At 39.3% G+C, this 25503-nt stretch overlaps 2 protein-coding genes across 2 annotated transcripts; one reads left to right on the plus strand and one right to left on the minus strand.

Moving 5' to 3' along the window:
* Positions 1–1133: 1133 nt before the first annotated feature.
* On the minus strand, positions 1134–9024 carry fbxo3 (F-box protein 3). The gene is made up of 11 exons (XM_041217834.1): positions 8926–9024; positions 8183–8272; positions 7601–7764; positions 7090–7204; positions 6327–6531; positions 5527–5572; positions 4813–4897; positions 4046–4168; positions 2935–3050; positions 2245–2435; positions 1134–2136 (listed from the first exon to the last, which is right to left on the minus strand). The coding sequence occupies exons 1-11, from the start codon at positions 9015–9017 to the stop codon at positions 2002–2004; spliced, it is 1362 nt and encodes a 453-aa protein (XP_041073768.1). The 5' UTR covers positions 9018–9024; the 3' UTR covers positions 1134–2001.
* A 1628-nt stretch (positions 9025–10652) lies between these two features.
* Positions 10653–20762, plus strand: LOC121294426 (synaptotagmin-13-like). Its single transcript, XM_041218107.1, has 6 exons — positions 10653–11112; positions 14857–15079; positions 15494–15628; positions 16108–16409; positions 19362–19485; positions 20285–20762. The coding sequence occupies exons 1-6, from the start codon at positions 10936–10938 to the stop codon at positions 20587–20589; spliced, it is 1266 nt and encodes a 421-aa protein (XP_041074041.1). The 5' UTR covers positions 10653–10935; the 3' UTR covers positions 20590–20762.
* The last annotated feature ends 4741 nt before the right edge of the window (positions 20763–25503 follow it).

The raw sequence follows: 25503 nt of genomic DNA on the forward strand, positions 1-25503 counted from the left end.
TAAGGGGAAAATGGGATTCGATTCCCAACAAAGCTATTATTTTGCAAATGCTGAAAGCTCCACCAGTCATTCAGTAACACACAAACAGACAGTAAACAGAGGGACAACCTGGTGTGTCTGCACAAACTGCACAAGAATCAACTACAGGGATCTAAATAAGACTCCTATTGCATAGCAGTTTCACCCACTCCAGGTTACTACGAGATTGAGTAGCCCCAGTGTATAGGTAACAAGCTCAGGTGTTATACACTAAGGTCATAGTAAAACCAGGAATGGATCAAACTAATTAGCACTAACACAGGAGCGACTCTGGACTTGTTATCCCTCCAAACCAAATTGTCTTACAGTAACAAACCCAGAATGAAGATTCCAGAAATGTCAAGTGAAGGTGTTTCTATTGTAAGATATTTTCACCGCACAGCTCACTGCCTCAAGCCAGTGTGAAAGCTATTTAGGTGTGGCATTGTATTTTACCCTCCTAAGAGAATTTCAAAACCACACCATTTTAAACTCTGCAGGGAAATACACAAACACATTGATGAGATTGAAAAACATTATGAATACAATATAAACGCATCACCTGGCAAAAAAAACGATAATGTAAACTGTAGGTATTTCTTATTGGGCAGCACTGGGGAATATCACCTGATCACTCGATTCAGAGGTTAACTGCATTACAAAGTGACACCAATATCACTTCAATAAATGCAAAGGGAGACGGAGGAAACATTTAAAGGCAATATTTACAGGAGCAATTAAAAAAACTGGACTTGCAATTAAAAAAGAATTCCCTGCAGTGTTTCAAAAGGCGGTTATTTTGAAAACAAATATGGTATGGGGGGGGGGGGGGGGGGGGGGGATCTACAAAAAAATGAAATTTTTTTAAATATTTAATTAAATATTTATATATTAAGACATAGATATTAACGTTGACGTGCAACCTGTGTATGGATTCCAGTGGTCAAAGGTCTGATGTCTCTTTCTCCTAATAAAGATATCATTATCATTTCTCTCAGACGATTGGCTCTGCTACCCAAAGACAAGTGTTTCTGATATATGTCAAAACAACAGACAAGTCTTTTTGTTGTGGTGGGTGGCACACTTCGAGAAAGATCTGTCTAGATCATGTATATATATATTATATATATATATATATATATATATATATATATATATATATATATAATTTAAAATAGATCTGTCTAAAGTTTTGAAAGAAGACCTGGAGCATTTGACTCAAATCCCTCCATCATTTCTCCTCCTTATTTCATCTGACGCAAGTCCTCTTGCAAGTACCTACAGTGTTTTCCAGAAGAGCACTAATTAAATATAAAAACGTTCTACTTTCCCCTGCGGTTGTGCCATTGGCCAGGAAAGGAATGTCTTTAACAACCTTTTAGATCAAGTTGACCACATTATGAGCAATTTTACAATTACCATTTCTTTTAAATCTACAGTAACGTCGTAACAAAAGTACAGTGCTCCCCTTTACAGCGCTACAGCAGGGTCCACAGTTCCAAGACTGCGCTATTTGTGTCCCATCTTGTAACGAGTATAAAAGTGCTACTGCTAATGGAAACCAGGACTTCTAACCAGTACCACAGTATAAAGGGGCACCTTGTAAAGGGGGACCACTGCATACACTCAGAGATGCTGTGCTATATTCATTTTGAACAAAAAGGTGATAACGCAGGTATACCTGCATCATTCAAACTGGAGGTATAAATAAACTATAAAAGGCTGCAGTGTCTTCCTACCAGCAATAATAAAACTGTACACTCGCAATATTGGTGAACGACAACACTAATGGCAACACTAAATGAATAACATGAGAATTTTGCCCACTGTGGGAAATCGGGCACAAGGTATTTGAGGTTTTCACACACACACACACGAAAAGGTTAGAGGCAAGTATAAAGCCACATCACAGACACTGTCAGCCACCCTGTAGGTCTCAAGATCCCATGCCCCGCTCCCAAAGTCCCGTGGTATAAAAGTGCATCAGATACGCCGTGGACAGTGTCCGCTGGGGGCTGGGAAACCAAGCCCTCCCTGCTCTGCATCTTCATAATCATCAGTGTCTGTTGAGTTCTCTTCATCGTTCCACGAGGTACTGGAGACATCATTTGCTGATCCCTGGAATCAAAATTTGAAGAAGTTAATAACAGGGAAAAAAAAAAAGTAATTATACAAAAGCAGCATCCCCTTCTAGTTGAATGTCAATAAGCAGTTAGAAGCACCTACCGTCCGCACCACAGACTTGCGGAATGGAGGGCAGACCATGTGGAAGCGAGGGATGGTGATGTTGAACACCACCTCCTTGTTCTTGAGCTGGTGAAAGGTGTAATGCCCTTCCATGTGCCCGGAAGTGGTGGAGAAGGTGGTGCAGCTGGCATACTCGTGCACCTTTCCAGGCTGCATCACAGGAAACTCGCCTGGAAAAGGAACACAACTCTGCTCACCGAAATACACCTGGACACCAGAGCACTTTCCAGAAAGCTTTTAGCTTGCCTACGTCACATAGATAGACGTTTGGGCCGGTGTCATCTTCAGTGGACAGCAGACTGAAGAAAGCACTAGCCGAAACGTTTGCCAAGTTAGTTTGCCACTAGTTTTTTCTTATTCACCTTAGAAATCGCACTGAGCGTTCTGAAACTGTGCCTGTGCTTTGGGAGCAGGTTAAAGCAACACAGAACACATTCACTGATGAATTTATGCAAATCTGATCTAGCTAAAGCGATCTACACACTCTTGATTTCCTTGAAAACAGGAACTTGTACAGCAAGTGGTAACTAATGGTAATGAAAAAGTCAATTGTTCTGAAAAAACTCCATGAAGCAATCACTAGTCCACCCACAATACAGCCATCCTCGTGTGAGCTGCCACTTCCTTCCTGAGGAGAAGGTAGTGGAAGGGGAACACCCCTCTACATACCCACAACACCTGGACCCTGGACCTCTTCCACGTTTCCATTTGCATTCGTTATTTTCCAGTATCTGCTATCCAGCTGGCATGCATTCTCTGGCAAAGCGTCCTTCGACATCTCGATTCTGAACAAACCAAAAAAAAGACATCCTAGCTTGTAGATGTAATAAGAAGGTCCACTGTCTGTGTTTTTCAAAGTGGGTACATGGTTTTGTGTTGTGAAATAATCACTTGCTACATTGGTAAGATATAGCCAGCTCATTTTTAATAATACAAGTTTTGAATGGCAAAGGTCTTATAGTACACAGGGTTATTCAGTACTGTACAATTATTTAATGAGTTACCCAGAAGTATGCAAAAAACAAACATAACAAAAAAAAAAAAAACATTGTTTAATTCATGTATTCCGAATGAGAATATGCAGGTGATTTCACTGGATTTTAATATCTTGATTCACTGTGAATATATGGCATTGTATTCTAACAATCCAAACCACATTGAACTGAGTAAAACCCCACAAATTAATTTTAAATGATATACTCTTTGGAGCCTTGTGATGTCAAGACCTGGGATTTCTTAACCCTTTTATCAAGGTGTTTTCAGTTTTGGTCTGACTTATGAATCCAGGCCCCTCCTGCAAATCTAACTGTTGTGCATTCGAGAAAAACAGCGAAACATGAAACCAAGTTACTGGAGCCCTTCTGGCTCCACCTCTGCAACACTTTTCTTTAAAACAGACTTGTCTACAGCCTAAATCAAAAAGACTACAATTAATAATAAACACTGCATTCTAGTTGCTTCTGTGAATTCATTTACAAGCCATTAAATACTACTTCTTATTAAAAAGCTGAAATGTTCAGGGTGTTTTTCTCAGAAACAAATCTGTCGATTTCCGCTGAACCCTGCTAGGCTTGTCTGTCCAGTTCAGCAGTTTTGTGTTTTGTTTATTTTTTTTCCTATCTTAGCATTTGGCGTTTCGTGAGGAGGAGTTCCCTGCCTGAGAGTTCGGTTCTACCAGTCAAGGTGTGTCTGTCTCCATGGCCTGAGGCACAGATGGTATGACGTTTCACAGCTTCACTGCACCTCAGAACATGACTCACAGTCACACAGCGTGCCCTACCTGATTCTGTATGTGAAGAAGAAGTGAGGCGGATGCACAGAGCTGAGTTCAGGAAGGAATGAGGTAGACACCGAGACGGTGATATCCCCCGTTGTGGCCACACACTCCTTGTCATGGACATACCTGTGGGAGGAGGTTAAGGGATGGTAATAAGACTCCGACTGCACAGCAGTTTCACCAATTCTAGGTTTTATTAAGTGCTTGATTAGCCCCAGTGTATAGGTAACAATGCATAGTAAAACCAGGAATGCATCAAACTGCTATGGAATGGGAGTCTTATTTCCATCCCTGTTGAAAGAGTCACTTTTTGTTGCTGTGACAGCAGAGTTTTACTATATATCCATGGTCTTTGTCTACATTTATCCCACACAGTAAATAACTCTAACAGATTACAGGGATAGGAATAATACTCCCACTGCATAGCTGTTTGATCCAATCCTGGTTTTGCTATGAGTTTAATAAGACACTCCTGAGCACGTTACCTTTACATTGAGGCTAATCAAGTGCATAGCAAAACCTGGAATGGGTGAAACTGCTATGCAATAGGAGTCCTTTGTCCATCACTGGACTAGCATGCACTGTTGAACGTTTACTTTTCAAAATTTGGCCCCTTAATTAAACAGCGTTTACACTGATTGAATAGACCCCACTTTTTCAAAATGTTTCTCTACATTTGAACCAAGTTTCCTTGTTGCACTACTGAATCGGAACAGTAAATATTCATTGGGTGAATGCTTTTGGACTGGTCAAGACAGACAGTAACCTACCTGAAGATCTGGTCCCGGATTATTGGATAGCCCCCATTTACCACATTGTGCACGTATGAAGTAAACCACTCAGTGAAGCAAGACCCTGCCCAGGCAGTCAATAAAAGGGATGCGTTTGAATACAGGAAAGCAATACATTTAACAATACAGAAAAAAAACTCAGAAATGATTACCTATCCATTTAAGTTAGCTATATATATATATATATATATATATGAAATTATTAATAACAGTATTAAAATAGGTAAAATGAAGACTGAACAGAATGCATTGTACAGATGACGTTTGAACAAAAACAATGTTATTTTGATTCTTGCACCCTTGCATGTATAGACGTTATCCTTCGGGCACCCTCTGCTGCAGCAAACCACAACTCAGCTGCCACTATTTTATTGCAACTCGTGCCAGCGATCTCACTAAGATGACGCAAATAATATATTAATTAGTATATTGCGGCCGTCTTCATTAACATATTTTTTCTTGGTACATATGACGAAACGTGCACTTTGCAAACTGTCTTAACGAAAATGCAAATTGCGTATGTTAGCGCTGCGCCTTATTTTACTGTAGCTCAAGTAGCCCAACGTACCATAAAATGGGATTCCAACGTAACACAAATATTCCCAAACTATCATTTCAATATTTTACTGGAACTTTATAGATAAAAAAAAAAAATGTAAAAAGAATGAATTCAATTTGAAAACAGTTACCTACCTGTTATAAACATGTCAATAGCAGAAGGGTCGCGGGCCATTTGGTCCTATGAGAGGGAAATAACAATACTGGTTTTAAACAAAAAATCTTGGGGCGGGTTTTACCAGAACAAAAAAATTCATATTGGCCAAGAAGAGCTGCATAGTGTGCCATCTCCTGGTAAACTAGAGCTTCTGCGATTAACTACATTAGATCACCAACAGATTGAAGGGGACAATGTTTTGTAAATAAACTAGTCTCCACATATATGAACACATCCTAAGAGAACACCCTTGTGGTGAAACAGATTTTTCCCATTGTAAATGATCTGGCTAAAGGAACAGGAACTTCGCTTAAAACATCTTCTTGGCACCGCTAGTGATTCGGTCACAATGGATACAGTACTGTTTTGTATCCTGATAACTCATCATCATCAAACTTAAATGGTCTTTTTCAGCACAAGAGTGCTGTTGAGATAGTAAACCTCTGAGCTTTTGTACCATTTAAAATAACGAGCACACTAAAAGCTTGAGGAATCTTGTCGCACAGCAAGAGTACACTTTTTTACAGCAGTACACCTTTTTACAGCAGCCCACTGTGCAGGTCAAACTCATAGCACTGAATGACCCAAAAGTCTTAACCCTAAAAGTAACAAGATACAGAGGATCCCATTTTGTAAAAAGTGCAAACGTAAAAAAACGGATTATTTTTCAGATTAGTTTCCTTCTGGTTCTATACAGTTTTTTTAAACTGGCATCAATGTAAAAGCTGCAGTATTAAAATCGCATCCACTACATAGAGGCATGATGCTGCTGTCTGACCGGGCAGTGGTAGAAGATCTCGTAGTGGTGGCGTCCCTCTATGCTCTCCAGAGCCATGTACTGGCTCAGGCCGGTGTGGAAGCAGAAGGTGAGGGGGAGGCACTGCCGGAGCCCCTTCCTCTGCTGGAACCCCCCTGCTGCCGTCTCGATGTCCAGCAGGTCCTCCGAGCGGTAGTGATTGGACAGGGCCATGCTCCCCATCAGCCTGCCCAACAGAAACACACAGTCAGCAGTACACTGCTTCAGATCAGGGCTGGAGTCAAGTCATCTTTTTCCAGTTCCAGTTCACATCATTAGCAGTCTTCTGTTCAAAGGAGCTTCTCACAGTGGCAACTTAAATTAATTAAATTGAGGTTTTCTCAATTAAAATTGGCTTCAAATGAAAGCAGCTGAATCATCAGAAAAAATGATTAAGCTTATAAAAATAAAAATTCCAATTCCTTCAAACTGATTTCAAAAAGGAAATGGAATTGAAAAACAGGACTTGCCCCCGCTCCTGTTTCAGAAGACATCAGGACACATTCTCATCACTCACAGCCTCCCTCCCCCTCTCAACTGCTTTGTGTGCTCCTATCCCAGTGCACTTACATTCTGAAAGAAGCACAAGTTACAGCAAGCAAGGAGTTTTTTTTTTTTTTTTTTTAATCCGACTAGGTTAAAACGTATCTATTTTGCATACTTTGGGATTATCTGTTTAACGCGAGTTAACAAACAGCAAATAATAATGCTATTACTCTAATTTCATGACTGTACATATCCATACCCGGGTACGACCAGTTTCTGCCCGTTGTGTATTCGAAACGAGCAGCGGTAATCCTGAGGGAGTTTGCAGCCAATCTGTGCTTCGATAGCGTTCAGTTCATCCTCTTTCACACCATCTGAACAAAACAGACAGGCATGTTACCACAGAGACAATTACTGGAACACCAGACACACGTCGAATTGTAACTGAAGCAACCCTGCATCTCAACACTGATGGAGGAGAAGAAAAGAAAAAAAAAGCATTGCAGTATTCTATTACAAACAGAGATTGTGACAGAAGCATTTAAAAACAGCCAATATATGTTCATTGTTTAATTTAAGGGGCTGTTTTCACATGCTCCCTCATTATAAGATGGGCCATGATGCTATTCCGCTAGATATAAAGCTACTGACAACAGCCTTACAAAGAGGACGGAGTACATTCTGGTGTGTTATTTGAATCATATAGTTTACATACAATAAGCAGCTGTTTCAAACCACAGGGGGTTCAGGAAGGCAGTGGAGTGCTGTACCTTTCAGTGAGACGATCATCCTGGGGCATTTCTGGTCCAGGTATCTCTTCAGATCATCCCAGGCTCGTTTCAGGGTTGCATAGTGCTCTATATAGCACCCTAAATCAGAGTAAAACTCTCTGAACAAGTCCTTCCAGCTCTGAGTCCTCTGGGCTTTATCTGACCTGAGAAGCATGCAAAAGCAACACATTTTGGGCTCCTATATATATATAGTATTAAACTTCAATGATCTTTAAAAGTAAATCATCCTGGTTCATTATCACAAGTTGCAATCAAAATGCATGACAATGCATACGCAATTATGTACAGAGCTAAGGTAAAGCCTTCTTTAACAGATATGTTGTGTTATTGCATGCAAAACACACACATACATAACATGCTAATTTAAAAAGCATTTTAGCTTTAAAATAAAAATATTGGTCATGGTTCATTGGATCAATGGGAGTACTGTAACTGTTTATTCAAACAAGGATTTTAAAAGGAAAATCAGCTTTTATAAACAGATACCCTCCTACAGCATTCCTGCTCAACAACATATGACGTGAATGAAACACAGTTACACAAACACAATAACCCTCTTACTCAGACAGCAGCCAGTATTTCTGACAATGACTCTTCCACAGAGGGTTGTGATTGGAGAGTTCCTGAAGCCTGCGACTGACATGACTGCAGCTGGAGACAGAAACACAGTTAGAAAACCCTTAGAAAAATGTACTAATGTAATCCGCCATGCTTCTGTCATGGCCATGCAATGCACTTACACACACTGTATATATCGTAACGATATCCTGTCACGGTCTCTGTAAGCTCGTCATGTAACAATATTTAACCAAGGAAATAAAATCTGACGTACGTTCGTATTTTGAATGGGATCTGCACAATGGAAATACAATGTCAACAAAAGAACAGATCCGCTGTAATGAGACCTTTAATGAAATATTACTGGTACTAGATCAATGCTGTTTCCAATACAGCAAACCTAACATTAGATTACTTATCACGGACACAGTAACATTTCGATTTCTAACTCTTAAACTTTACAAATATAACGTACTCGTATATAATACCGGTATATACTCTATATGTTTTAATAAACACAAGTGTACTAGGTCGTGAACGGTATAAATATGATATATTTACAATACATTACTATACCATAAGCTACAAAAATACATGACACTAATCCAAACCAAAAAATCTGCACGAAAACTAGCGCAACACAACAATGTGTCCTGCTGTGGGTGCCCGTCTCTGCCTCCAACGCTAATACGTTGCTATGGGTTTAGTTTGTATATTCCCCCTCGTGATTCTGCTTTGAAACGTACCTGATTAAATCTTTAAAATCGAGAAACGACAAAATCAACAGCAGAGGATCTGAAGGTAAAATCTCCAAGCTGAGCTCCGTGGACGCTGCCATCTTGGAACCTGGCGAACTCTAAGCACCCCCGCCCGCCGTGACGTCATCAGGAGGGGCAGCACCACGCTGCTTTGTTATCAAATACACAGCGCACATGGCGTGCTGGGACTGCCGCTGCTGTTAATGAAGTTAAATGTGCAGGGTGACGTGACTTGGAAACTGTTTACCAGTTTTAAAATAAATAGAAACGCCTTCGCTATATCTGCAAAACGTGAAAGTCTTTCCAGAGAGTAAAATCTATATAAAGTAAAATAGACCCATATTTGGACGCTAATGCTGTATTAGCAATACGCAACGTTAACAGTGTGCTCATACTTCAATCCAATCGAACAACTGCATTTTAAACACAAGCCCGCAGGGCATCTAACACCTTGAGAAGTCAGAAATAAAACTGTAGTTGACGGCTTATCTGCATGTCTAGTTATGTTGCTCTGTACCACCAGGTTGCGCTACCGACCGTAAAAGGTGAACGTGTTAAGATGTTCACAGTACGTAGGGCTTCAGGAATGATCAGACGGGTCTATTTTTGTGTTTATAACTAAAGAGTCTTCTTGCAACAAAACAAAACAAACAAACAAACAAACAAATTAAAAGCCACTGTGGAAAATGTCCTTTGTTGTTAAACTAGAGCTTAGCCTGATGTAATTCATGGGGTTTTAAGATTTTGCAGTATATGCAGAACAGTTATAGAAATATTTAATAGGACAAAAATGCAATAGTCTATTTTAACGAGCTAAACAGTGGATTCAATAACACTGCCTTAAAACTTAATCTATAAAATCCAACCTCCGTCTAAAACCCAGCCAACTCTGTACCAAACCTTTTGAGTATTACTTTATAAGAGTATTACTTTCCAAGATGTTTAAATGCCAATTATTCTCAGATTTGTGAACAGCTCTAGACACTTAACAGCACATGACAAAACAGCATTTTAATATCTGTTCTAGATCAGGACAATTAGACATCGAAAAAGTGTGAATCATTTTGTTTCTGTTTCGCAAAGCTTAACCATGCTTCGATATGCTTTCCGACACCTTGCCCTGGATTAAATGCAAACTATGGCACCGCCGTGTCTGTTATAAAGTAGAGCTATGGCGGTGCTGTAAACTTTGATTGAATTCATGCCCTTATTATGTTTATAACATGGCGTAGCACAGTAACATAGGGTTAACAATGGAGCTAATTTTGTGTGGCAGTGTTCAGCATGCTGCTATTGGTTATTGTACTATAATGATATGAAAGGGCACTCTATAGGTCAGCTGTCAGAACAGAGAGAAACCATCAGCAGTACAATGGAAGTGGTAGAATAGACTAGAACAGAATAGACATGCTTAATATTCTGAGCAGCTCTTCAGAATACAGTGTACAGCAAGACAGCAGGTAAGGCTGATTCACGCAGCCCTCATTCCACCTGCTTGCTCTTCCTTTGAGTCAAACGCTTAGAAGTGTGTGAGGTTAACATAATGTGTGTGTGTGTGTGTGTTGCTTCCTACTAATTTTATTAGCGTAGGCTTTTCGAGTGTAAAGACCTGCCTCCTTTATGACATCACTAGGCTCTTACACATCAGTATCCCCTGGGATGCACAGAGAAAGAGGGGAGAGGGAGGGAGGGAGGGAGAGGGAGAAAGAAAAGCATCAATGAAACTGCCTCCATTCTGTTCCAGCAGTATCACAGCCACCAAGCAGCTCAGGCTTGTAAAAAAAAAAAAACGTTTAGTTGAGCAGAACAGGAGAGCTGCTTGGGTTCAGGCTCAATCTGCATGCAACGGTATATCTGACTCCCTTAGTACTGTAGAGCTGGTTTTGTATTCCTGTACAAAATCATTTTTGGAACGGACTGGTCTTCCTGGGACGGCAGGGGCACGCTATATAATGTGGATGAAGCATTAGGGAGAGAGATCTATTTAGTCTTTCTAACATGATTTTCTCAGCCCCCGTCATTGCCCTTGGAGCCACTTTGGGGACGGCATCAGGCATCCTTGCCATCTGTGGACTCTCGCTCCTCTGCAAGTCTTGCAAAATTGGAATCTCTGAAAAAGACCAGGAATCGGATTCAGAAAAGACCCAACCCAGTGTGGTTCATTCTGCACAGCAGGTAAAAAAAAAACGTCAAAAACTAAGCTTTGTTGTGTTTTGGTTCTTCTTCTTTCTATTTAATATCCTGCTGTCATCAGCAAAACTGCTCCTGGCGTAGTGGCATTGATCTACGTGGTGTATTATTGCTCTAGCAGTACTTTACCATATAGAATCAAAAATGAATATTAAAAAGTAAAACAAAAAAAAGGCAAAATCTTGTTTGCCTTATTAAAAACAATTTGCCTTATTCAGTCCATTGATGTTTTGCGGCATTCCAAATAATGTAATGTTCTAGAATAATCTTGAGCACAAGGTTATATTGAAATGTATACAAAGAACAAAGAGAATGATGTGTGTGTGTATGTGAACTGAATTTAGCCTGGGAGATATGCACACTGCACTATTAGGAATAGTCTCAGAGGGTATGGGGCTATGCTGGTTGAAAAACTGCTGAAGCAGGTCACATACATATTACTACATTTAAATTCCCATTTTGCAATAACATTCTCCAGTCAAATGACTGGTCTATATTGCAAACCATGCATTCATTATAATATGACATGCATTGATCTGGTTGTTATATAGCTGTGCTGGGCTTCATAAACCAGGCTTACTATTAGGAAACGATGGCAGATACTTCTGAATGTATTTGCTGTTTAACAAAAGAAATGGGACTCCTTTTAATTATGACATCACAGCTGAAACTATCCAACTACCAGGTGACACTCCTCACAACTGAGTGATAATCCCATTCAAGGGAAATGTCACCTAAAAGCAGGGGTCTTCATCCCTGGTCTTGGAGAGCCCATATCCTGCACGTTTTCTAGGGGTCTTTACATCATCAGTGGCTAAAGATCTGGAACACCTGTTAATCTGGACTAATTAAGCCAATAATTGGTTCAATTAAGTAATTGAGGACTCGGTTGAAACAAAAACCAGAGCTCCAGTAGCTCTTCAGGACCGGGGTTGGAGATACCTGGCTTAAAGGGCAGATGCATTTTAGCCAAAACATTTTGATTTAGTACAGTAACTTTAAAGTAACGACTGCAAGCGTATATGTTCTGCTTGAATTCATTAGAATGAATGGCTGAGTATTTTTTATTTTTTTTTATCTTTATGAAATGCATCAGATAATAACAACAACAAAACAACACACCAGTTTATTCTACTTCTAAAAACTGTATTTTAGCCCATTATTTAATCTGCATAATTCAACTACACTATTGGCTTAATTCTCAAAGCTATTTACTCTGAATTATCAACATTTGTTTTTGTCTGAAAGAAAAACATAATTTGCATTTCTAACACGAATAATAAATAATTTTAAACTAACCACAAGCCTCTAAATGACCTGTCTGAATTGTTTATTTCTGGATTAGTAGCTTTATTAGGTGTGTTTCTGCTATTAGGACTGCTTAGATCATTAAAACAGAATGCATTACCCGGAGCTGATGTACTACCAGGACAAAGCTGTCTACATACTAATGGGAAAGATAATCAAAACTCTTTTCTCCAAGTTTCTCCAAAATTAAACAACAAAAAAAACCCCAAAACAAACACCTACAAGGACAATAGCACTGAATTAAAAACCGCAGTTTTATCTCAAGTTTCTAAGTGGGTCAAGTTTAATGTAAGTTAAAGTTTTTGCATGTCTTCTAAATCATTTTAATCACAATATGTGCTTTAATGTCTGTCACCAGAAGTGATGTTCCCGAAGAACATGATCTGGAGTCTAATGTAATAATCAACAGTTCATCTTGTCATATTTCTGTTAGCCCTCATTATTAAAACTGATGTAATTAATCATTTCATTACAATATGCAGAATGCATTAGAAAAGTAGATTTAATTCCCACATAGCAGAGTTGCTTCTCTGAAAGAGCTACCTAGGTTGATCCAGAGCTATATATATATATATATTATATCTATATATATATATATATATATTATATATATATATATAGATATATATGTATAGATACACAACCGACAAGGCTTCAATGTAAAACTAGCAGGATATTTTAGTTTTTGATTTGCAGAAAATATTTTGCAGAATAATACGAAACACAATTTAAAAAAAAGACTCATATTTTAAACGGAAAACAAATGCTAATGTTTGTTGTAGTTAAAAAATAATTGTTTTTTGGACTATAATATACCTTTTATTAGGGTCTGGATAATGCTTGCTATTATTTTAATGGAATTCACTTCTACTATAATCAATAAAACTGCTCATGCTTCTACTTGGATCAAACGATTGCTAATTGCAATTAGGGAAGAAAAAAAAGCACAGCAAAGCATTGAAATGTGTTTAATACTTAAGGCAATCAATTTGCAATCTTATATAGTTATTCGATATGTAACCCCTGACCTTGAACAATGTCCATTATGGTCTGTTTCCAGAGATGGCCTCTTTAGCTGCAGAATGATGGAAGCCCCCTGTCTCAATCGGAACAGCTCTGAGTATCATTACCAATTAACAGATTTTGCTTTTTAGTCCTTAAATAAGAAGGCTGTGAATACAGAGAATTACAATGCAGCAACGTGTATGTGTAAACAGTCATTAGCATCAGTTGCTATGTCATTAACATGAACAGCTTTAGATTATTCCAACCCTGGTAAATCCAACAGAAAACCTTTCTTCTTTTCTATTTCTGCCAGTTGTTTCAGTGTGAGATGTGGCAGTCAAGTGGTGAGCTAATGTGCTCTATTGATGTGAAAACACTGAGCTATAACAATGGCTACTGACGCATTATTTTAGCTACCAGAATGCAGGACCTTGTGGCCATGCCAGTAGCCATGTTGTTCACCTTCCATTCTCCCAAAGCCACTTGTGTGAAGAAACTCCATTGTGGCATATCTGCGTTTATTACAACTGTCTGGAAAAAAACCCAAGAAATTGCCAGTACAGATTCTATTTGATCAGACTTTATTTTGTCAGTCCTAACCTTTCAGGAGCAGGAAAAGAGATAGGGTGTCACGGGAAATAAGCTAACCGTGAAATAAATATTATACATTTGATTGTATTTCATTTAAACACGTGAAGGTTGCGAGAATGTGTGAATTTATGAACAAAACGTTGCATCTCAAAGGCTTTCTCCTGGATTAAAAAAAAAAAGAAGAAGAATAATACATTATTCATAAATTTGTCTCTATAGTCAGAAAAACATCAAATATGCGTGTTTGCATATTTAATCTTATAAATCAGTTTATATACCAAGCGTAAATGAAATTACCTAACATAATACGGTGAGGTTTTAATGATGCACTAATTTGAGGCATCATTAAAATGTTGTACATTATGAATAAGCACTTCTTATGGTTTTTAAGGCTTTCCCCTTGCTGGAACTGCAGCTGTCATTACTGATGAAGCACGATTCTGATCATCCATGCAAACACTAGCTGAAGGGGAAGTATTATACAGTATTCTGTATGGATGCACAGCGTTATAGAAAACTATACAAGCACCGGTATTAGCACTGTCTGCAAAGGGCAAAGATCCAGAGAGAGAGAGAGAGAGAGAGAGAGAGAGAGAGAGAGAGAGAGAGAGAGAGAGAGAGAGAGAGAGAGAGAGAGAGAGAGAGAGAGAGAGAGAGAGAGACTGGTGTCATTTTTATAAATTGTATAAAACTTTATGTCACCCAGCTATAAATAGCAGCACTGGAAAAGAAAACTTTTTTCTCGCGTTGTCATTGCAGTTGCTGTTTTATTGAATTGATTGATCCGCTAATCATGATTGTTTTTCTTGTCATTTTCATTCTCAGTTCAGCGTTAAGAAGTCCACAGAGCCCATCCAGCCCAGGACTCTGTTAACGTTTCCCAGAATCTACACGCCCAAACCCTCGGTGACATCACCGGAGCTGATCAACTCCACCGACTGCACCTTGGAAACAACAGAGGAGCCTGCAGCTGAAAACACTGCGGAGCCTGACGACGGTTGCCTAGCAACCGACGACTCTGATGAGGTCTTTATCTTCCCCAGACAAGGTAAAGCAGGTTGGGGTTGATATACAGCATGTCTCACATTCCACTGGTGATTAAAACGCACTTACAAATCTAAAAACCTTACGACGTAAGAGCGGGGGCCTACCATTGGTATGTTTTTTTGTTTATTTTTTTTTTACATTCATTTTGGGAGTGAAGGGCATCTGCAAGTCATAAGCAGAATAAAGTTACAGATCGCTATCTGTATTATTCCTGTACGAAACAGCTAGGTGTGCAGTCACTGTATCGGTTAGGCTAACAAGGGTTATAACGGCAACCCTCATTTGAGAGGGAGATCACGGATCCATAACTTTTGCAAGCCGATTCTAATCAATGCTGGGATTTTTTTCCACTATAGGGACACACTCTCTTCGCGGGGTATTGTACTGTAAGCTACCTATCATTTTAACATTGCAGATTCCAAAGAAGCCCTTGCCGTCTCCGAGGACAGGAAAAAAAACGTTGTCAGTAGCACAGCCCCAAACCCGAAGCTACACTTCTCTCTCCGGTACAACACCCAGACATTAGAGCTGCATGTGACAGTCATCGAAGGTAAAGCAATAAATACATAAACGCACAGGAGAGCCCAATTACAAAGTGTTATTAGTTTTGTCAATTGAGTGTAGGCAAATACTTCTGAATCCTGGTAACAGTTATCACAGATTGCATGACGTCCCCGAAATGTACTCATTGCTGTGAAGTATGTAGTTCACTGTGAAAATTCCCATTTCTGCAAGAACAGTTTAAATGTACTTTTTTTATCACTTAAAAATAAATACAGCAAACGTTGAACATAAAAATGGAAATATACTGCAATTTAGCATTTACTGTTTTTCAAGTAAGCATTTAAATATTTAGGAATATTTGTTGTATTAACTCAGTTATCAATTTTGAGTGGGACAAAAGCAATGTTTTCTGCTTAATCATGAAATATTTTTAGTCTATGAAACGCCGGAATATAAGCATACCGTGAAAGAAACACAGCCCTGCTTATTTAATTGGGCTCATTAATATGCTGATTCTCTTTGCAGCTGAGAATGTTAGCACAAAGCAAGGCCGCGATTGCTACCTCACTGGACACCTGATCACCAAGTCTGGAAGGAGGGAGGCCCTGACGTCAATCCGCCGCGTGAAGCCCCACCTGCTGTGGGAGGAGACCCTGGTGTTTCCGCTGCCAGAGGGCTATGGGATCGAGGGAGAGATCGCCCTGTCCCTCTTCAACTGTGACAAGTTCTCCCGACACACCAATACAGGAGTGATGAGGTTCAAACTGGCCGACGTGGGCATGCTGTCAGACGCAGACTGCTGGGTGGACCTGCAGCCTCTCAAACAGGTCCACTGTTCATTAGCATTGTGTATCTATTCATTTATACAGTGTAGGAACAAGGCTGTAATTGTATCTTCAATAGACTTACAGCCTTATTGTGCACAGTTGGGTGTATGTGATTCCCTATATTATTAAAGGGAGTGTACTGTAAGAAAGGGCAAAGGGTTAAAAGCTTTTCTTTCAGAATCACAGTATTTCACAGATGGTCTGGGGGATGCGTGGAGCAAACTGCATTAGCTGCCTTCTGCTTCCGAGGCTATTTAATTATAACACCTGGAGTAGGAGCTCCCACGCCTTACAGGCAGGGAATCTGTAACAAATATTATAGCAAGGCTACATCTTCGTTAATGCACCCTGCAGCCTGCAATACCTGAGCTATGCAGGAGGTTAATAAACAGGAGCCTCAGCTGCAGAACTGCGCTGTCTTTCCAGCGGGCAGGGCTGCTGTGAGGGAAAGAACCTGTGTCATGAGAGACCCAGGAGAGGAGAGAGCTGCCAGGGCTACTGCAAGGGTTGGGGGGGGGGTGGAGGGGGTGCCGGAATGGAAAAATGATGAGAGGAGTGAGAGAGAGAGAGAGAGAGAGAGAGAGAGAGAGAGAACACTTGAAGACGTACTACAGAGGATATCAATAATGTATAAGGCTCCATACATAAAAATATCCCTTTCTATATTTACAGAATGTGCTTCCCCACTAAATAAATAAAACCCAGCCCTACATCAGTAGGAGCAAATACGCACTTTCTTTGCAGTTCGTCATGCCTCATTAAATATTACTGAGAAAAAAATGGTTTATTTAAAAAGCCACCCACCTCAGAGAGAATCTTCACTGCTCAGCCTAGCAAGCTTCCCTTAATAGGGTGTGTAGCAAAGTTAAGGCAGCAGCAATATGTTGACACGTGATACAGCAATCTGACCATTTCCATCAAATTAATCATGAAGCGACTAATGGCTTGTAAGCTGGCTGATGAGACCTTATGCATTATGCATTGGTGTTTGCAAAGGTGTCCTAATAAAAATATTAATTAATATTAAAGAACACTCATTATTTACCCTCCCCAGCTTGCAAATCACCCAGGTTGTCAGAGTAGCAACCACTCAAACCAGTCTACAAATCTATAGCTTTTGCGATCCGATTCGAGGATGGAAGACTCCCATTGCATAGCAGTTTGAGCCATTCCCTGTTTTACTATGGGTTTAATAAGACACACCTGAGCTTGTTGCCTGTGCACTTGGGCTAATCAAGCACTTAATAAAACCTGGAATGGTTGAAACTTCTATGCAATAGGAGTCTTGCTTTAATTGTTCAGGTAATACAGGGGATTATTGTTTGGGTCCTAACGGACGCCAGTGGTTTTGTAATTAGTACTGTGTCAGCCTCCGTTGCAGTAAGGACCACGGATCTAGAAACTCAAATCATTGCACAGATGCCAACTGTGTGTTCACAGAGCTCAACGGGTGCCACACAAAAAGCACAAATGAATTGGTTTGCTTCTTTCCTGACTAATTCTCAAAGACAGATATTGATACGAGCAGCCCTCGTCACCCTGCTGTGAGTTTTCCCCTAGAGCATTGATTTGCTCTTCGATGCTGATGTACAGCTCTAATCATCACAGCCCATCAGAGTGACTCTCCTAATGAAGTATGTATAGTCCAGCTGTTAGATATGAATTAAATAAAATCCAATGATGCAATTCCCTCATTACACGGATACAAGGGTTGTTCTAAAAACAGAGTGAGATGGATCATGCTGCACCGTGCTCTTTATTCTGCTCTTGGAGTGTGATTTCTGTCATCCTGGTTCTGAAGACGTTTCCCTCAGTGCTTGAGTGGTCACTGATGGCTGTCAGAAAAAAATCTGACATCTGGGGGCTGTCAAGGGGAATCTTTTCATCTTGTTCTGTCACTTCAAAAATGAAAGGGAATGTGTGCACTTAGTGTTGCAAGGTGGCAGCCTTGAATTTGCATGCATTGTGCACTAAATTTAACTAATGTTTTGCTTTAGTTCAGAGGTGGCAAAATACTCTTGATGCATAATGATGAGTCAGTTATGAACTACATGGCTCATTGAGTGTAGGATTATATAACAATCTTCTAAGTCAGGGATGTTGTACTAGCAAGGGAGGCTGTTGTATATGCATTCTTTAGCTATAGATATTTCAGGACAAGAGATCTGAACTTTCTTTTCTTGGATTTTAATTTAAAAACAACGTCAGTAGGAGCAGCTTCCCGACCATGCTGTATTTCCACACAATCAGCCTCAAGGAGTCTTTCCAGAAGCTGTTTTTGCTGGCTTCACGTGTTTCTACAGGCATGTTTACACAGAGGCAAACTGCAGTGTCTGTGCCGGCACTGACATGGTATCGCTTTCAGTGTAAATGGGAAATGTTGGTAAAAAGCAGCCACACTTTATGCCGGCACTGAATCACCATTCGAGGTGGTTCAGGGACGGCTCTGTGCCGGTACTGAAACAGCTTTCGAGGAGGTTCAGAGAACGGCTCTCTGCCGGTATGCACAACATGATGGAACTATGCGAGATGCTAATGTGTATTCCACAATAGTAGAAAAGTTAATGACACGCGGTGTTGTGCGTAATAAAATACAAGCAATGGCTTATTTAAAATCACTGAAAGGGAAGCACCACAAGATAAAAGATCACAACAACACGAGTGGCCGAGCCCCCAAAGGATGACCGAGTCTATTGTGATATTCAGAAAGCATACCATGGCAGGTACTAAAGGCATCATTGTTTTTATCACAGTACTGATCACTAGCAAATTATGTTACCGCGAGAATATCCGCCTTTTGTGTAAATGGGGGTAAACCGTCACATTGCCGACACTGAGCGGCAATATTGTTGTGTGTAAAAGATGAATTTAGAATTTAGAATTCAGGCATTGATCCTGCATTTTCTGTGGGAATAAGGCTTCAGTCTGTCTTATCTGGTGTCCCGTTTTTAGGATCCTGCCGTTTCCGTGGGCGAGATTCTCCTCTCCATCAGTTACCTCCCGGCTGCAAACAGACTGGGTGTTGTGGTCATGAAAGCGAGGAGCTTGCAGTCAGACAAGCTGAAGGATGTGATCGGTGAGTCCAAGTGTGCAGCGTGCTGCTCTCTGATGTGACCGACCTTTGTAAGGCGGATAAGTGTTTTTGCTGGGCAGGAATTAAGAGGTGTTTGGACAAAGGAGATCTTATTGAAAATCTGAACGATACTGGGTTTTGTGTGGACACTCGATCAAACCTATAAGGCAGAGTCAAGTACACAATAGATTCGGCTAGTGCCTTCATCAGTACAGTGGTGGGCAGGAGATACACTGCCATCGTAACTGCTGGACCATATGAAAGTCAACGCTCCAGTTTGGTAAGAGTGAAGTTTGCATAAAGGCTATCTGTTGCAATAGGATACATTCATATTTCAAAGAGTTTCTTCAAAGGGCAAAACATTTTACCCTGTTACATACTGGAGCATTGTGCATCCAGTTTATCCCTCCCCAGTTTAAAATCATATAATAAATTATAATATATATATAATACAGATATATATATATATATATATATATATATATATATATATATATATATATATAATATATATATATATATATATATAATTTGCAGTGAAACTGTTTGCATGTAAAACAGTTTACGCATATGTATTGACTTAAGATGTTTACAAGATCTTCAGACAGTAGCGTTGCCATAATACAGTGTTAAGCATCCCACGCTGACACCATGCCTTGATATGTTCACAGCTACGAATAATTGCCCGGCCTGGCTATTGGTTGGGATGTTTAACCCTATATTATGACAATATTTCAGTGCAGGATTAATGCAGTTTGGGTTGTCTAATAATGCTCAGAACACGCCCTGTTGGGTTTTCCAGATTTGTCTGTGAAGCTGGCTTTAAAGCATCAGTCCACGAAGCTGAAGAAAAAGCAGACAAGGAGGGTGAAGCACAAGATGAACCCTGTGTGGAACGAGATGATGATGTTCGAGGTTCCCCACGAGCTGCTGTCCCAGTCCAGCCTGGATCTGGAGGTGCTGAACCAGACCTGTGTGGGGGACGTCCAGTCACTGGGGCGCTGTGCTGTCGGGATGCAGTCGACAGGTACCGGGCTCCAGCACTGGCAGCAAATGCTGAATAACCCCAGGAAACAGCTTGCCATGTGGCACCCTCTGTATGAGTGAGCTCACCCAGGAAGAGCCCCAGCAGAGACTCACACTACTGCAAAACCACAATGAAGATTCATAGCAGTAGGGGTTTACACCAGACATAATATCATTCACATGCTCCCAAATCAAAATACAAACACCAATAATAATCCCCATACCTGTCACCTATTCATCTATATGCATACATATATCTACTGTATGCATATAGATGAATAGGTGACAGGTATGGGGATTCAAGACTGTGTATATATATATATATATATATATATATATATATATATATATATATATATATATATATATATATATAATTACATACATTCTTGTATCCACATCTGTAAAATGGATGAAATTGTGAATACTGTTTACCATGCTGTATTTTTTCCAAACACAACCCCATAAAGGAATGCATGGGCAAGATTTATAAAGAAGGCAGGCATACGTGAGAAGCAAAAGAAACATCAATATAAAATGAATCTCAATTAACGTAAAGCACTGTAATGCACAGCCAGGCTTCCATCAGAACATTGTTAATCCCTGTAAAGACTGAACTAGTTAAAGCAATTTAGCAGAAAAGGCTAAACACAGACAGCACAGTTACAGCAGATAACGAATACCGTCAGAGGTATTATACTTTACCTGTATATATGTGGAAATTCACAAAACTTCTTGGAATGTGGATTATCTATAGTGACCTCCTGTGTGCTACTAACAAGTAATAAAAAGTAATTTATCAGAACAGGCTTTAGCCTCATCCTGGGTTTGTCCTGTGCATTTCAATCAGCAGGCTGAGTTTTACCCAAAGCATTCCTCTCCACACCAAGACCAGATCTTTAAATTAGCAACTGAGTGCACTGAATCACCCCGTTGTTCACCCTTCACCCTTGAAGCACTAACCTGTAATATTTTAAGGAGATGAAAGCAGTGTTCTTTACTATAGCTTGGCTATTACTGAGCATTTAACAGTATTCTCCAGCTCCTGGCATGCATATAGCACAATGATCCTGGCACCCATTCCTACTAGGATATTGTGCAATGTCATGCAAAGTGTATATCACATTCTAAAGACAAAGCACAATATATGTATGTTTAAAATTGAAATTGCATGGACTTTTGAAAACTGTTGGCTTGATAACATAATAACTACTGTATAATACAGACACAAGCAGTGCTGCTGTCATTTCAGTGTTGTGTTATTCTTAATTAATTAAGGAAGGTTTTTTTTTTAATGACTAGCATATTCAATACAACTTGTGGGTACAACGTCATACAAAGTGAAACATTGTGCATTCCTAAATTCCGTTCTGCTTTATTGTTTAGAAGGTGTAATCCAACACACAATGAACTAACAAAACTGCATTCAGGAATTTACCATTTTAAATGATACAAATATTCCACTACGGCCCCTTTATACTTTGGATAGGAAAAGATTGTGAAGATTTCATACTAAGGAACCCCGCACCAAGTAGAATCCCATATCATCGATGTGGTAAACTTACTTTTGAATTACCAGACTAATCCCAGAGCTGAAGGAAGGAGCTAAGAGCACAGGCTGAATCTATTTAGCTGGAGAAAATAAGGGTTTGAGCAGACTTGACTGATCTTATAATCTTACAGTCTGAATAGCTCCTTATGCTCTTGTAACAATAACTCCAAGTCCAAGAGATTCATGTTATTAGGGAAATGGGTGTTCATCGCTGATTATATTGCATTATCACAAAGGAAATATAGATTACACTATAGATTGATCTATAATTGCACTTTGATATACACTAGATTGTTTTAAGCTCACCTATCTCCTTCATACTGCTGCTAAGTGACATTCGAAGCTGATAAAAATGTTTTTAAAAAGGTTATTGCTGTCGGTTTGGCAATTCTTTTTTTTTTTTTTTAAAGAATGTTTGTTTCCTGCAGCCTTGTGCATTGCTTTGTAAGTCAGCAGCCAGGGTCAGCAGGAAAGGCACGTTTCCGGGGTAACGGTCAAGAACACTTTCTCTTATTAGTCACCAGCCAAGGACAGCAGAGTGTGGAAGAAACAACAGGAGACCTTTGGGAGGAAAGACGCGCGTCATTCATTCATTGAATCAAGTACAGCTAATAATGAGTGTGTGCTGGCGGGCAGGAATCAAAAGATAAAAGATTTCAAAAGAGGTGTCTGTGCCTCTGTGGTGTGGAAAGGATTAAAGTTCAGAAATACACATTTTATATAATCAGAAAAGCATATACTCCTGTGATGTACCAGTATGTGTGTATATATAGATATACCGGAGTATGGCTCAGAATATATTATCACACAATAATATATGTTGAGTACCTACCAGTTCCAGATTTATTATATAATTAAAAGAAACCCCATTGTGGCTAAAAGCACTTCCCCTTTAAGATGTGATTATTTATATTTGAATGGGACAGTGTTGTTGTTATCTACATAGTTTAACAAAGCTATTATTTTATGTACATACAAACATACGTACTTACATACACAGTACATCCCTTCCTATAGGATCTGCAAGTGCTTGTCAATGTATTTGTTAATTAAGACAATGTTTCTGGTTTGCCCTTGACTGCATACGATCAATCAGTGTTGGCATGAGGCTGTGGATTCCTTGGCCTGTATCTGTGCCACTGAGTAAACTGGAATTAACCCTGGGGAGAGGGATCCACTCCAGAGACAGGCTGCAGAACTGGGCTGATCACAGCACTTTTCACAGATGCCAGTCCTGCTGTTAACAGTGCCATTGTAATTGTGCTGCTTTGATTTTAATTAACAAGCCCTTATTTAGAATGAACAAGAAAAACAACCCAGTATTAATAACATGGCAAATCTTGCATTTTATTTAGGGTATATCAAATTCATATTCTATGCAGTCATTTTAAATAAGCAAGTATAGTTATCCGACCGACATCAGCTATTAATATACATTTTATCTCTGACTCCAGGGAATACAACGTTCTCTTCAAGTCTAACTTTCATCTGTGCTGTTTAGCTTTAGTTTTTCGGGCATTACTGCCGACGGCAACATCCATCTGTCATCTAGTAATGGAAAATATTTTTTTTCTTGGTTCAGATTGTAAGAACTCGAGGCAAGAATGACGACAACGTTCTCCTGCACTGTAACACATAAATACTTCTTCCTGACATTGACTCATAACTGCAATGCCAGTTTTGGTAGGATTCAATATTCTGACTAATGAAGAGCTACCAGTATCTTGGGGCACTGAGGTTACAGGACAGAATAATACAAAAAAATGTAGGTATGCTATTGATCTAAACACTGGAGCACTTTAATTGTGCACAGGTTATATAATTAAATTAAACGCCTACTTCAGCTGAAACATCTTTCCCTTTAAAGGCAGGATTATTTCTTTACGCATAAAAACACTCACTGTACATATAATAATAATAATAATAATAATAATAATAATGCTATTTTCAAAGAGAATTGCAACACGTCTCTTAAAGGGAGATATAACTCCAATGAAAAGCAAATAACCTGGAAAGATTTGCATTTCTGGATCCATTTCTTCAATAAATTAACTTCAAAATACCCAGTAAAAATACTGTACAGTATTATGCAATTAGAAATGGTGCATTTGCACCATTACTGACGTTACTCTTGTTTTAAAATGTATCCAAGTAAAATATGTAAGCACTGTACTGTACCGAGTTTAAGAACTCCTCATAGTACAATTTGGTTATCAAATGAATTGGAAAAACATAATATAATTAAGTGGAGGGCCTCTAGCTAGAACAGCGGTCTGATTCATGAACATGGAATATTGAACTACAGTTTCATTCTTCTATGCAGAGTATGCCGAAATGGGCAATCACTTACAGATTGCAAAATATAATTCATAAAAAAATTGGAAAATATAATCCATAAAAAAAAACAAATTCCAGACAGACACCTAAATGGGTTTTCAACACTGGTCACAGGTCATATAAATTAAGCAAACTGCTGAGCAAAGCTCTTAAACAGCACTGCGCTTGAGAATAAAACCTGATCAGTTTACAACTAGCCACCAGTCAGGTCAGACAGGGTTACAGACCTGCCTGGGTAAACACTTCATTGGTTTTACACACGCCCTTGGAAAGGTGACATTCGGAATACATAACTGGATATCCGACTACTGGCTGAATGCTTGCTGAGGTGTGATCAATGCGTGTTCTCCTTTGCTTAGCACTATAGCACAGAGATACAATGAAAATAAATATTCTAGAACATAACTACTAGAAGTAATAAACGCATCCTGAAAAAAACAAAACACCCACACTCACAAATTGCATACATTTTATTATTTATTATACAAATCACTGATTTCATAAGGAATAATATATATATACGCCTCCAGTGTTAAATGTTCATTTTCTTTACACACAGATACTAAAAAGCGCAGTCAGCAAATGCACATACATTGTTTGTACAAACATTGCCCCTCTTACAAATCGAAGATATTCTGAAAACATGTAACATGTAACAAATGGAAGCTGCATATCATTCATACAAATCAACACAGTCTAAAAATGTAACTGACCCATTTATTTTCAAGAAGAGTTTGAAATGATCCCACACACTGATTACTTACTAGCTGTTCGTCATAGCACTTATTCATTATAGGCTTAATAATTCCTTTTGTCTATTTTTATTTATTTATTTTTGTATCTATTACATAGCAAATACTTACATTTGCAGCCTGGCACATGCAAAATAGATCATAATTCCCCATTATGACATCACAAAGTCATAATTCACGGTTCTGACATCACAAAGTCATAACTGATGCAAGAGCAGTGAATTAGCACTTTCCTAACCCACTAACCTGCCATTTCAGAGGACAGACGTTATCATTATCCTTATAATCAACAGTGTTACACAATAACTGTACAGCTGGAACATCATGGGACAGAATCAACAAGAAATAATGCTG

Source organism: Polyodon spathula, chromosome 19 (genome assembly GCF_017654505.1).
Source record: "Polyodon spathula isolate WHYD16114869_AA chromosome 19, ASM1765450v1, whole genome shotgun sequence".
NCBI classification, from domain to species: Eukaryota; Metazoa; Chordata; class Actinopteri; order Acipenseriformes; family Polyodontidae; genus Polyodon; species Polyodon spathula.